This window comes from Loxodonta africana, chromosome 17 (genome assembly GCF_030014295.1).
Source record: "Loxodonta africana isolate mLoxAfr1 chromosome 17, mLoxAfr1.hap2, whole genome shotgun sequence".
NCBI classification, from domain to species: Eukaryota; Metazoa; Chordata; class Mammalia; order Proboscidea; family Elephantidae; genus Loxodonta; species Loxodonta africana.
Genome location: NC_087358.1, coordinates 9,649,140 through 9,663,354, shown reverse-complemented (window position 1 = coordinate 9,663,354; position 14,215 = coordinate 9,649,140). Strand labels below are relative to the sequence as shown.

General features: G+C 37.1%; 1 protein-coding gene across 1 annotated transcript in view; it reads right to left on the bottom strand.

Annotated features, from left to right (window-relative positions):
• UGGT2 (UDP-glucose glycoprotein glucosyltransferase 2) overlaps positions 1 to 14,215 on the bottom strand; it is a 186,039-nt gene that overhangs the window by 100,676 nt on the left and 71,148 nt on the right. The window contains exon 12 of the mRNA XM_003409644.4: positions 12,981 to 13,131. Coding sequence (XP_003409692.1) covers positions 12,981 to 13,131 — 151 coding nt within the window. The remainder of the gene's footprint in view (positions 1 to 12,980; positions 13,132 to 14,215) is intronic.

The following is a 14,215-nucleotide window of genomic DNA, read 5'->3' as shown; positions in this document are numbered from 1 at the left end:
GAAGAAACAGAACTACCTCTACTTGCATATGACATGATCTTATACATATAAAACCCTAAAGAATCCACTCATGATGATTACAACTGACAAATGAGTTCAGGAAAGTTGCAGGGTACACTACTAATACACAAATTGCAGTTATATTTCTATAGACTTAGCAGTTGAACAATTCAAAAATGAAATTAAATACAATTCATTTACAATATCATCAAAAAGAATAAAAGACTAAGAAATAAATTTAATCAAGGAACTTAGGCTGGGTTCTCTAGAGAAGCAAAACCAGTAAAGCATATAAATAGATTCAGAAAGAGATTTGTATCAAGGAAACAGTTCATGCGGTTGTAGAGGCTGGAACGTCTGCAGATCAGGATAGAGGCTTCTCTCAATTTACATAGCTGCAGTGGCTGGTGAACCCAAGATCAGCAGGTCAGAGAGCAGAGCTCTTGTTCACAGGCTGTGAAAATTAAGGAATCCCAAGATCGGCAGATCAGGTGATAGCTCAAGTCCCAAGAACCAGAGATCAGACAAACAGGAGGCAGCCGCAGGATCCAGAGCGAGCAAAAAGCTACAACACCTGCTTATATGCGATGTAGGCCACACCCCCAAGGAAGCATCCCTTCAACTGACTGGCTACTCCTAGCAGATTCCATCATTGGAGTGGTCACGTATAAACACTGAGAATCGTGGCCCAGCTGAGGTGACACACAATCTTAACCACCACAGAACTGTAAGGCTGATATATTGAAAACTATAAAACACTGTTGAAAGAAGTTAAAAAAAAAAGGAAAGAAATCTGTGTTCATGGATTGGGAGACTTAATACTGTTAAGATGGAAATACTCTCAAAATTGATTCTCTGCAATCTCATTAAAAAATTACACCGCCATTTTTCAGAAGTGGATAAGCTGATCCTAAAATTCCTACCAGACTGCAAGGGATTCCAAAAATAGACAAAACAATTTTGAAAAAGAAGCGTAAGGCTGGAGAACTCACACGTCTCAATTTCAAGACCTATGACAATGCTACAACAACCAAAACACTGTAGTACCGGCATAAGGATAAACACATAGCTCAATGGAGTAGAACTGAAAGTTCAGAAAGAAATCCACACATCTATGGCCAAATGATTTTCAACAAGGGTGGCAAGACCATTCAAGGGGAAAGAACAGTCATAGCAACAAACAATGCTCAGACAACTGAGTTCCACATACAAAAGAAAGAATTTGTACCCCTATCTCATACCATATATGAAAATTAACTCAAAATAGATCAAAGACCTCAATAGAAGAGCTTTGTTGTTGCTGTTAGGTGCTGTCGAGTTGGTTCCAACTCATAGCAACCCTGTGTACAACAGAATGAAACACTGCCTGTTCCTGTGCCATCCTCACAATCGCTGCTATGTTTAAGCCCACTGCCGCAGCCACTGTGGCAATCCATCTTAGTGAGGGTCTTTCTGTTTTTCGCTGACCCTCTGCTTTACAAGCATGATGTCCTTCTCCAGGGATTTGTTCCTCCTGATAACATGTCCAGAGTACGAGAGATGAAGTCTTACCATTCTTGGCTCTAAGGAGCATTCTGGCTGTACTTCTTCCAAGACAGATTTGTTTGTTCTTCTGCCAGTCCATGGTATATTCGGTATTCTTCACCAACACCACAACTCAAAGGCATCAATTCTTCTTCGGTCTTCCCTTATTCATTGTCCAGCTTACACATGTATATGAGGCAATAGAAAATACCATGGTTTGGGTCAGGTACACCTTAGTGACATCTTTGCTTTTCAACACCTGAAAGGGTTCTTTTGCAGCATATTTGCCCAACGCAGTAAGTTGTTTGATTTCCTGACGGCTGCTTCCGTGGGTAATGATTGTGGATCCAAGTAAAATGAAATCTTTGACAGCTTCAGTATTTTCTTCGTTTATCACGATGCTGTTTATTGATGCAGTTATGAGACTTTTTGCTTTATGCTGACGTGAGAGCTAAAACCATAAAACCTAGAAATACAGGTGTAAATTATGACCTGGGATTAGGTTTTTTAAAATAATGACACTAAAAGTACAAATAACTAAAGAAGAAGACAGATAAACTAGACTTCACCAAAACAAAAAACTTCTGTGCTTCAAGGGACACTATCAAGAAAGCAAAAAGACACCCCACAGAATTAGAGAAAACATTTACAAATCATATATGTAATAAAGGTCTAGTACTCTTTCCAGAATATTCCAGAATATGGAAAGAACTCTTAAAACTTAACCATAAAAATGTAAACAACCCAATTAAAATATAGACAAATGTTCTCCACAGAAGATAGACAAATGGCCAATAAGCACGTAAAGAGATGCTCAACAAATGCAACTCAAAACCACAGTGGACATCACTTCATACCCACCAGAATGGTTATTAAAAAATGAAAAAGAGTTAGTGCTGGCAAGGGTGTGGAGAAATTGAAATCCTCATCCACTGCTTGTGCAGATATGAAATGGTGCAGCAGCTGTGAAAAACAGTTTGGCCGGTCGTCCGAAAGTTAAAGATAGAACTACCATATGACCTAGCAATTCCTAGGTATATACCCAAGAATACTTAAATAAAATATCCATATAAAACCTTGTATGTGAATGTTCATAGCAGCATTATTTATAACAGCCAAAAAGTGGAAAATCGAATGTCCATTAACTGATGAATGGATAAACAAAAATAGTATTAGCCATAAAACAGAATATTATTCAGCCATTAAAGAAGGAGTGAAGTATGATCATGCTATAACATGGATGAACCTTGAAAACCTTAGGCTAAGAGAAAGATGTTACCTGCAGAAGGTCACATTTTGTATGATTCTTTTCCATGAAATACCCAGAAAAGGTGAATCCAGAGGCAGAAAGTAGAAGGGTGGTTGTCACTCACTATAACGGGTGAGGAAGTGGGAAATTAGCAGATACGGGGCTTCTTTTTGTGCCAAGAGAAACGTTCTGGAATTAGACAGTGGTGATTGTTACACAACATTATGGATATTCTAATCAGCACTGAACTGGACACTTTAAAATGTCTGAAATGGTCAATTTTATGTCAGGTGAATTTTACTTCAATACAAAGAATATTTTCTTAAATTGCTTATCATATTGATGACATACTGGGTCTCTTTTTTCCCTGCGTATAAGGTCAACAAACAATATTTATTGAGTATCTAGTGTGTAACAGAAGTGTTCTCTCTGCTATAAATCTCCTTCAGAAATTTTGTAGGGTTAATAAGCAGCTGGTCAAGGATTCGAAGATTTGAAATCCTTATCTAATGCTTTCCATACAAACATACATACAAATACATACATATGTGACTACCCTAGATAATACTCAACAGTACAATTTCTATTACTTGCCAGTTCCTTAAATATAATTTACTATTTCAAAGAACACAGAAATTTCTTCTCATTTTCAACTTCAATTACACACAACCATCTTTTTTAATGTACTTGTGTTCTTTTTTTTTTGCAAACAACTTTAGCTTCAGCTTTTGACATTTCTACTGGTATTTAAGGTCCCTCCATAGTCATCCAATTTCTTCCAAAGGTCTCAGTGTTGTTTTACTATCTAAAGGACCTAAATTAACTTGTTCCTAAAGCCTCCTCTTTCTTCACTGAAATCTACTTGCATACCTCGATGATTTCTACTTTGTTAAAAGAAAGAACCCTATTTATTTGATTCTTATCCTTTTATTTAATAAGTCTCTGAATTCTGTTGTCAAACTCCACTTCTGCCTAAATTTTTTCAACTGCTTGAGTTTAGGTACTAAACAAAAAAGTTATCACACCTCAATGTGTCTTCTCTTCCTATAGCTGGGATAGAACTCAGGCCTAAAGCTGTCAAACTGAGCACTGATTCCCCAACGTGCTCAAGACTCTACTGGGATTATCACTAAGTACTCGCTCTTGATAAGCAGAGTTTCCTATGGAAGGGAGTCAGGGTGGCATAAAAGGCTCGAAGAAAAACAGAGAATCTGATACCCCTCATGGCACCAGGGTATCATCATGGACGTTGGACAAGAAAACTTGCCTCTGTGACTATGTGGCGCACTGTGGTGGGTAAATTATTCTTAACTTAGACTACAGGCTTAGTATCCTTTGCCTAATTCTACTGGTATCTCTTTTTCAATCACATCATTGTCATCCTGGTAATAACCACAAAGAGTTGTTGTTGTTAGGTGCCGTCGAGTCGGTTCCGACTCATAGAGACACTATGCACGACAGAACGAAACACTGCCCGGTTCTGAGCCATCCTTACAATCGTTGCTATGTTTGAGCTCATTGTTGCAGCCACTGTGTCAATCCACCTCGTTGAGGGTCTTCCTCTTTTCTGCTGACCCTGTGCTCTGCCAAGCATGATGACCTTCTCCAGGGACTGATCCCTCCTGACAACAAGTCCAAAGTATGTAAGACACAGTCTCGCCATTCTTGCTTCTAAGGAGCATTCTGGTTGTACTTCTTCTAAGACAGATTTGTTCATTCTTTTGGCAGTCCATGGTATATTCAATATTCTTCGCCAACACCACAATTCAAAGGCGTCAATTTTTCGGTCTTCCTCATTCATTGTCCAGCTTTCACGTGCATACGATGTGATTGAAAATACCATGGCTTGGATCAGGCGCACCTTAGTCTTCAAGATGACATCTTTGCTTTTCAAAACTTTAAAGAGGTCCTTTGCAGCAGATTTACCCAATGCAATACGTCATTTGATTTCTTGACTGCTGCTTCCATGGCTGTTGATTGTGGATCCAAGGAAAATGAAATCCTTGACAACTTCAATCTTTTCTCCGTTTATCATGATGTTGCTCATTGGTCTAGTTGTGAGGATTTTTGTTTTCCTTATGTTAAAAAAAAAAATTTTTTTTTTTTTTATGTTGAGGTGCAATCCATACTGAAGGCTGTGGTCTTTGATCTTCATTAGTAAGTGCTTCAAATTCTCTTTACTTTCAGCAAGCAAGGTGTGTCATCTGCATAATGCAGGTTGTTAATGAGTCTTCCTCCAATCCTGATGCCCCGTTCTTCTTCATATAGTCCAGCTTCTCGGATTATTTGCTCAGCATACAGATTGAATCGGTATGGTGAAAGAATACAACCCTGACACACACCTTTCCTGCCTTTAAACCAATCGTTATCCCCTTGTTCTGGCCGAACAACTGCCTCCTGATCTATGTAAAGGTTCCTCATGAGCACAATTAAGTGTTCTGGAATTCCCATTCTTCACAATGTTATCCATAGTTTGTGTTATGATCCACACAGTCAAATGCCTCTGCATAGTCAATAAAACACACGTAAACATCCTTCTGGTATTCTCTGCTTTCAGCCAGGATCCATCTGACATCAGCAATGATATATCCCTGGTTCCACATCCTCTTCTGAAACCGGCCTGAACTTCTGGCAGTTTCCTGTTGATATACTGCTGCAGCCATTTTTGAATGATCTTCAGCAAAATTTTGCTTACGTGCGATATTACCGATATTGTTCTATAATTTTCACATTCGGTTGGATCACCTTTCTTGGGAAAAGGGATAAATATGCATCTTTTCCAGTCAGTTGGGCATGAAGCTGTCTTCCATATTTCTTGGCACAGACAAGTGAGCACCTCCAGCGCTACATCTGTTTTTTGAAACATCTCAATTGATATTCCATCAATTTCTGGAGCCTTGTTTTTTGCCAATTCCTTCAGAGCAACTTGGATTGATATAATGACAAATGGCCAAGGTGACTTAGGAAATTAAAAAAAAAAAATGAAATAAGCACCCCAAATATCCAGCTACATCGTGTTCATCACAAAACCAAAAAGCAAAACAAAATAAAACAACAAAAAAATAACAAACCCGTTGCCACTGATTTGATTCCAACTCACAGTGACCCTACAGGAGAGGTTCAAGCTGCCCACCTTCTGGTTCGCAGCTGAGTACATAACCTCTGTACCACCAGGGCTCCTAAACCAAACTCACCAGCCACTCCACGAGAGAAAGATGTGGTAGTCTGTTTTTATAAAGATCACCACTTTGGAAACCCTATGGGGCAGTTCTATTCTGTCCTGTAGAGTCACTATGTGTCAGAACTGACTCGATGGCAACAGGAATCTTTATCACAGCATACAAAAAAATACTTGCAGCTAAAAAAGGGGTTAATTTTGGTAGAATATGACCAACAGCCCCTTCACTGTGTGTGATCTAGCACAGTGGACTGAAAATTAATTACAATCCAAAAGAACCAAACACGCTTCTTTCTACTAGCTCTAGAATGACTGCCAGTAGTATCTGAGGTATTTCAGCAAGGGTGGGAACAAAAACAATTAAACTAGACAAAATTAAAACTGTTAGTCTTGATGTCTGGGACAGGGACACCTGGAATGGTAAACCAGGGATGGCAGGATACCCAATGACCCTCTTGAGTTCTTACTCAACTAGCAATAAGCAACTTATAAGAAATAAATTAGGTAACTGTCAAAGTTTTTATGTGGGAGGGCGTGAACACGGAGCTCAGCAGTAATGTAAGTCTCACTGACTCAGCTTTCTCTGTAAAACACAGCAAGTAGGTGGGGAGGCAGATTACAGAGGATGAAAAAGAAAAACATGACACTTTTTTTCATAAATAACTGTTTTGACATCAACACATTCAATAAATTTTTAAGCACTTCCTATGTTCTAAAAAAAAAAAAAAAACCTAGGACCTGATATATGCTGGGAATGATCAACAAAGCCCTGGTTTTTGTGGAGCTGACATCTCACTGGGAGAAGACAAATAATAAACAAATATATATCATAATGGGTGACAGCAGCTGCTATTAAGAAGAATAAAACATGCGTCAGTTAATTTCGCTGCTCTTATATCAAGCTGAGGAGCCCTGGTGGTGTAGTAGTTAAGAGCTCGGCTACTAACCGAAAAGGCCGGCAGTTCAAATCTACCAGCCATTCTTTGGAAATTTTATAGGGATTTCTACTCTGTCCTATAGAGTCAATGTAAGTTGGAATTAACTCAACAGCAACGGGTCTGGTTTTGGGTTTTTACAAGCAAGTTGAAAAGAGCACTGAGACCTCAGAGCTCTGTATTTCATGCCAGTTAATTTGTTCTGTTTTTTTTTTTTAAGGGGCTGAGAGGATAAGATTTTGGAAATAATTTTCTGCTCAAAGCAGGCACCTTTCAATTGGAAAAATAACAGTATTTAATTGTAACATGAAACTTTCATTAAAAGTATGCAAAAAAGCTTTTCAATTAAACTTCTGTTTACAAGCAGGATAAGCGTATGCATGTGACCTGAGCATAGAATTTTTCTAGCTATTAATGTTTCCAATAACTAAGTTCCACTACTTCAAGAGTGTTTCTTAGTTCTTAAGTATAGTGGCCTTTCTCCAATTAAAACAATAAGCTGAATTTTTAAATTCAGGTATATCTTTTGTTTGGGGGAAGACTATGTTCATGGATCAAAGGCAAGTGAAATAAGCAGGGGAATGCTGGCAATATGTTAGAAGACTGATCCAAAAAGAGTTAAGATAAATGGGACATACAAAATTGTACTCACCATCTCCAAGGCAAAAAGAACACATGAGTAGATGAGGCTCAGATGAAGAATTTCTAAAAAAAGCAAAAAGCCTAACCCCCAAAGGGGTAGCAGGCCTGGCTCTGACTCAAACCAGTCTGAAAGTGAAGTTTTGGCTTCTTCCTCCAGAGAAACTAGCAGCCTTTTGTGAAAGGGTAAGTGGAAAGTTAGAGTTGGGAATCACACATCAAAGCCTTCAAGCTTTTCCTGACTAAAAAGCAAGTGCACCTGGAGAGACAAACTGAGACGCTCAGGTAGAGTGCTACTCAACGTGTGGTTTGTAGATGGTTACTAGTTCACAGTAAGTACAGAAATTTAGATTAAGTGTTCAGAAACTTCAAGTAATTTGTCATCGCTGGGACATCTAAGCATGTGATCAATGATTTCATGTCACTGAATACGGTACAGACCCGTGTGGGGTTTACTGAACTGTGGTAAGTTGGATGTGGTACGAGATGCATATTAGTCACTGCAGTAGGACAACACAGTGGCTGGCAACACAATGGGAGAAAAAAGCTGGTCATTCACTGTAGATAGTTGGAGAAGTAGTGCTCTAGCACTTGGGGAGAGCCATTTTGACAAACCACAGGCAGCAAAAAAAAAAAAAAGGTAATGCTGCTAACCGTACCCAGGTCCAAGATGGAAGCAAATCCCTGATCAGTTTGTACAAACTTTGGCAAAATCATATTCTACACCTACAGGGTCCCTGAGTGGTGCAAATCGTTAAGCACTTGGTTACTAACTGAAAGGCTGGTGGTTCAAATCCACCCAGAAATGCCTCGAAAGAAAGGCCTGGTGATCTACTTCCAAAAGATCACAGTCATTGAAAACCTGATGGAGCACAGTTCTACTCTGAAACCTATGGGGTGCCAGGAGTCAGAATCCACTCAATGGCAATGGGTTTTGGGTTTTTATATATCAAGTTACAGGAAAAAAAAAAAGGTTTCATATGGTTATTCCCCTGCTATGGAGACAGCATGTATTTGATAGATTATAAAACTGGTGGGCTAACACATCACATTTTAATTCACATAAAAATTTTATCAATTTCACTAAGTCTACTCTTCATAACTAAAACTTGATAAATTCTCCATGCTCATGTGGATGCAAACACTTACAGGATAGATCAAAAACATTTATAATTTAGTAGTTAATGTGTGGGAGAACATTCAAATGTAATGTAACTATAAAAAACCTGTAATTAAAATATGCTATGACCCAATGACTCAGTGTCTTTTACAGGGTGATTCTTGGGGACTCAAGACCATATTACAATGAGATGTACCCAAAGAAATTATTCCACTTGAACTTTTTAAATTTTAAAGGTATATTATGATTCTTAACATTGCCTTGGTTGTATTTTCTGATATTTTTAATTGGCTTTTATAAAGATGACTGTACATATTGTGATAACAAACATCTGTTTTTATACAAAAGTTCAATCCTAGAGCTAACTGTGATAAAAGATGAACAATGACAATGTTACTATAAAAGTGAAAAGTCAACCAAGTTTTGGATAAAACCAGAAAAGCGAGAATTTGCCTCTGTCCCTTTCATGCTATCGTCTAACTTTAGGGAATTTATGTGTGCAGGTATGCTCTTTAGTTTTCACTAGGAGAGATACTGGAATTTCATTTTCTTTTCACATAGTTGAAGAGCAAATGATCCTGACAGGGGGGATGATCTGAACCTGCACATTTCAAAGGCAGTTCCAGGGTGCTGGGGCCAAGAGCCAAAAAGAAGAAAAAGAAAAGAGACTTCTAGTTTGGGTGGCAGTACAGGGTACTATGAGTTGGAATCGACTCGATGGCAACGGGTTTGGTTTTTTTTTAAAAGGGGTGGGGCAAGGCTATCATTGGAACACATTACTGAGTAAGACAACATAACAGGCACACTAAAACTAACGGGAAAGGGGAAACTGGTTTAAAGACATACTGGAGCACGAGATGACGTAAAGGTAGAGGTTACGATTCAAGAACTGTCAACATAAACTCATCAACTTTTAAAAGATGCTCACTTTTCTTCCTCTGTCAAGAGAAAAGTAGCTCATCACCACTGTGTTCTCAGTATTTCAGGGGAAACAACATGACGTGCAGAACTAGTGCCCCCGTTTGGTCTTTAGTACTACTTTCCATCAAAAGAAATCAAAGCTTCTTAGCAAACAGGCAGCCATGTTCCCCATATTTGTGGAAAATGAAGTCAAGATGATGTGCAGGACATCTGTCCCAAAGGTGGCATTCAAAAGGATAAAGAGGGTGGTCCGAAGAGAGAGCCGCCAGGGGCTGATTATTTTAGCTAACACTAATTTAGCATGTAAAAGAGAATAATCCTTACCATTAAACTCTTAGAGTTTGTGAAAGCCCCTAAGCATGATGCTCAAAAGGAAATGTTTCAGAGAAAAGTCAAACCTACTAATGTAAACTGTTTATGCTTGGTATCCTACAAAAAAGCAGAGGGCACCAAAAAAAAAAAATCATTCAGTTACTTAAGAAATGTGAATGACTTTGATTTGCTTACTCTACACAATGTTTTCCTCTCCCTGGGTAGTATAAGTAGTTATCATAGGAACCGTAATGGATACCTGTGTTGTTCTGTGCCCTAGATACAAGAAAACATTTTAGAAAGTTAAATTTTAAATGTCTTAGAAAACACTACATTCATATTGTAAATATGAAATCTCGGGACGGGGGAGGAACTGTAGGAAGAGACGTCAGGTAGGCCTAAAGCCTGTCGAAACTGTGGGACAGCTGGGAAATCAGTCTTTTCATTCACTCAGTCTCTCTGTAAATATTTAGAAATACACTGGAATTACCACAAGTTACTTGGTTAATAGTCAGGTACAAAGCCAAAATGCAGAAAAGATGGGATGGGTTAGGAGAGTTAAAAAAAAAAACAAAAACCCTAGTGCAAATGGAAACAGCAAGGTTCTATAAGAATCTAGACAGGATCCTTGTACTAACCAAGCACTACCACCTGTCTTAGTGCTTTAGGCTAATCAGCTGATACTACCCACACCACACACACTTTGCTTAGTTGCAAAACAGGAACACCTCTGAGTGTACAAACTGAATTTATCATCTCTTGATCTGCTGGTGCTGTCACCTTTCACTCTAGTGACAACCCTACATCTTTCTACTGGAAGACCATCCTCCACGAGCTCTAGTGTTTCTGCACATTTTGCAAGAGGAGGCAATGTCTGCCTTAGTTCTGGGCTTTATTTTCAAGGGTGCTTATGTAATGAACAGTCTCTCTGGAACAAAGGGCAAGTCTGTTTATCTCCCGGTGTAAAATCTGGGTTCCACAGGCTGGGTGTTCCTGTTCTGTAATGCAACCCCCCTGTGTCTCAAGTATCAACTGACCCTCTTCATAACACTGGGGGGCTGCCTGTGTGGCACAAATACTGATATTCTGGCTACGGCTATTCCTGTGAGTAATAAGCTGTCCTTTGACTTTAACTCAGGAGTTCCGTCTCTTTTGCCAGCATCCATAAAAACTGTGGCAGGCTAACCTGTTAGCTTCCAAGTGGGGTAAAATCTCAGAGTCCTCATAGTTCTGGGCACTATGGTTAAAAAACAAAAAAACTCAAGAATTCATTATATGGTTCACTAAATAATTTCTTTTTTCATATTATAATACATATCTCGGCAACACTGACAACTGATTTTGTTTTCTTTTCTTGCTTAGGAAGCCATAGAAAATCCTTCTATCTATATCTTTTTAAACAGTGTTAATTGAAATTCATATAGGTGCTATGATCTAAAGTTACAACTTGAGGAGAAACAGAAAAGTTACAATTACCCCTACAATTTCCTAAATTGCTAAAATGAGAAAATCAAATCATAAGTCATGTGTACTACAGTGAGATTCTCATATCATCAAAGGCTCAAGGGAACTGAAGGTAATTTAGGAACAACAAATTTGTGTCTCTTCTTCCATGCTCAGTTTTAGGCTTAAGAAACTGAACTTACATTCTCTTTTATTAAAAAGTGTGTGTAGTTAAATCTGTATAAAATCATGTATTATGTGACTACACATATATGGTATATGTAATTACATAAATCTGTAGGATTACAGCAGTAGCCTTGCACTGATAAAAAGCTCAGAAACACTGAACCAGTCACAGCTCAACATTTCCCCCAACCATGTGAACAGTTTGTATTCCTGACCTCATAAAATTCACTTTTTTCCTGATTACAGGATTGTCTCTTAGTTCCAAAACAGCTATAAACAGTTGACACGATGCTTCATTACACTGTGATAAAATTTCATCCAGGATAGAATCAAATATCAAAACAATACAACTCAGTGGCTACTGGAAACAAGTAAGGTTTCCTATTTGTTCCTTTCAAAAACCGCTCTACATTTTTTCATTTGGGGTTGTATTAACAACATGCAGTGCTGATCAGATCTCTTGGCCTAAACACTGTTCTCCATGCCCTACTATTCCTTCATGGCAGTTTCCCACAAGTAAAATTACTAGATCAAAGTATATGACATTCTCTGAGGGTCCTGACCACCACAGCCATGGTTTTTTTAAAAGCTGCATCAATCTGTGCTCTCCTTTACGGCACCTGTGCCTGACCACGTCACCTTTCGTTAAATAAACTATTATGATTTTTAAATAATGTGACTATTTGATACATGAAGAACTGTACCTTGTTTTAATTTGAATTTCTGTTCTAGTGAAGTTGTATACTTTCCCAGGTGTTTTCTAATCATTTTTTTGTATGTTCTATTTGAAGGGCTGTATGTTCATGTCCTTTGCTTATTTTTTCTACCGGAATCTTAAAATTTATCTCGTCTATATATATTTGTGAGCCCTTTATTGTATTTAAAGTATGTAACTCTTGTTCTAATGCTTTTTCACACACATTTTCCTTAGTCTTAAATTTTAATTTTATGGTATTTTCTGAGGAAGATATAATAAAACATTAATATTTTATTAATTTAAAATGTTTATTTAATTCATCCAAAATTCACTTTGTTTTTTGGTATATGGTAAAGATACACACTGATTTTCTTTCCACTAAAGAGCAACCAGATTGTTCCAGTATTGTTCTATTTCCTACAGTTTTGTGATTCTACTTTTATAATTGATATTTACGCTAGGTTCTGTTTTTGGATCAAATATTCTGTTGAATTCATCCACAACAATTTGATTATTAGTGTCATGTTTTAACACTTGACAAGAATACGTCTTCCTTCTTTACTCTTCTTTTTAAAAATATTCTTGTTTTCTTATACCTTCAACTTTCAGATCAATTTTAGAAATATTTTATGAAGTTTATAGATAATACTATGGGAGTTTCTTATTAAAATTGTATTAAGTCTAGGAATTATTTTTGGGGTTGAACTGGCATGTGGTTTTCTGTTAAGCATTAAATCTACTAAAGGTTTAAAAGAAGAAATTCCATGAGCACCTACCTTTATAGAAGAATGCCGAATATCTAATGCATAGTTGTATTCCCAAGTATGTGTATTTAATTTTAAAAATCTGATCATATCGTCTCCATTGATCCCAAGGTTTTGAAGGCCACTCATCATTTTTCCTTCTAATTTCAGCATATCCAAAATACTTTATGTTCAAAGAAAAGAAATAAGTTTTATTTTCACTTGCCATATTTTTTAATTCATAAACGTTTGAAAGGCTTCTCAAAGCATCAGAAATAAGTTTCATTGTTATTTTTATGAACAGCAGGAAAATAATGTCAAATTAAATTCATTAACACATAAGACAAATAGTTTTTCTAATTATATAGAGCAAATTTATGTTGAGGTTTATTTTTAGTGGCAATAAAGTCTTATTATTATTTAAAGATAAGCCAATAAGCATAAAGGTGTATCCTTTACCAAGAAGGAAGGAGATGATCCCTACTCACAGGTCAAAAATGAGAAAAAAAAATATTATTAGGTTATTCTTTTTATCACCTACTAAAAAAAAAAAAACAGTGCTATCTACAAAATTAAAATAAGATCAAGCACGTTTTAAAATGTAAAATTTTAGTACAGGGCGGGGGCCCCATTAAATCATGAAAGTTTACATCTTTTTAAAACACAAATTAAAAATTCTAACTACATATATAATAATTCAATAGTTCTTAAACATGATAGAGAGTATTATATACTGTTAAACAGCAATAACGATAAATAACCCTACTGACAAAAGTTGGGGCAATCTGAAGCTTTAAAATACTATTTAATACATTCTTCCTGTGTGTCTAGTAAATGCCAAGTTCTTTTTAACAGACCTCTTTTGAGGTCAAAACCACCACAGGGACCTGTACACCGATGTTCATTGCAGGACTTTTCACAATAGCCAACATGTGGAAACAATCAAAATGTCCATCAACAATTAATTTCAGTTTAATAAAAGTATATTCAATTGAATTAAAACTGAATATATGAACTAAATATTGTGTTTACTAGATTCCAAATATCAATTTTTCATGTAGTTTCTCTTTAAAAGTAAAACAAATTTACTTCTATTTCTCTTCATTTTGGCCCATGCCTTTAATATATGGATCAATGGTTACTGATAAATAAAAGTCTTCCTCATTCTGCCCTAGAGCACCTCTCCTGAAGACGGTATTATGCTTCCAAGTTTTCTTTCTGATAAAAACACAAGCACTTTACATCCTGCCTGTTAATTTCTTTCCTCT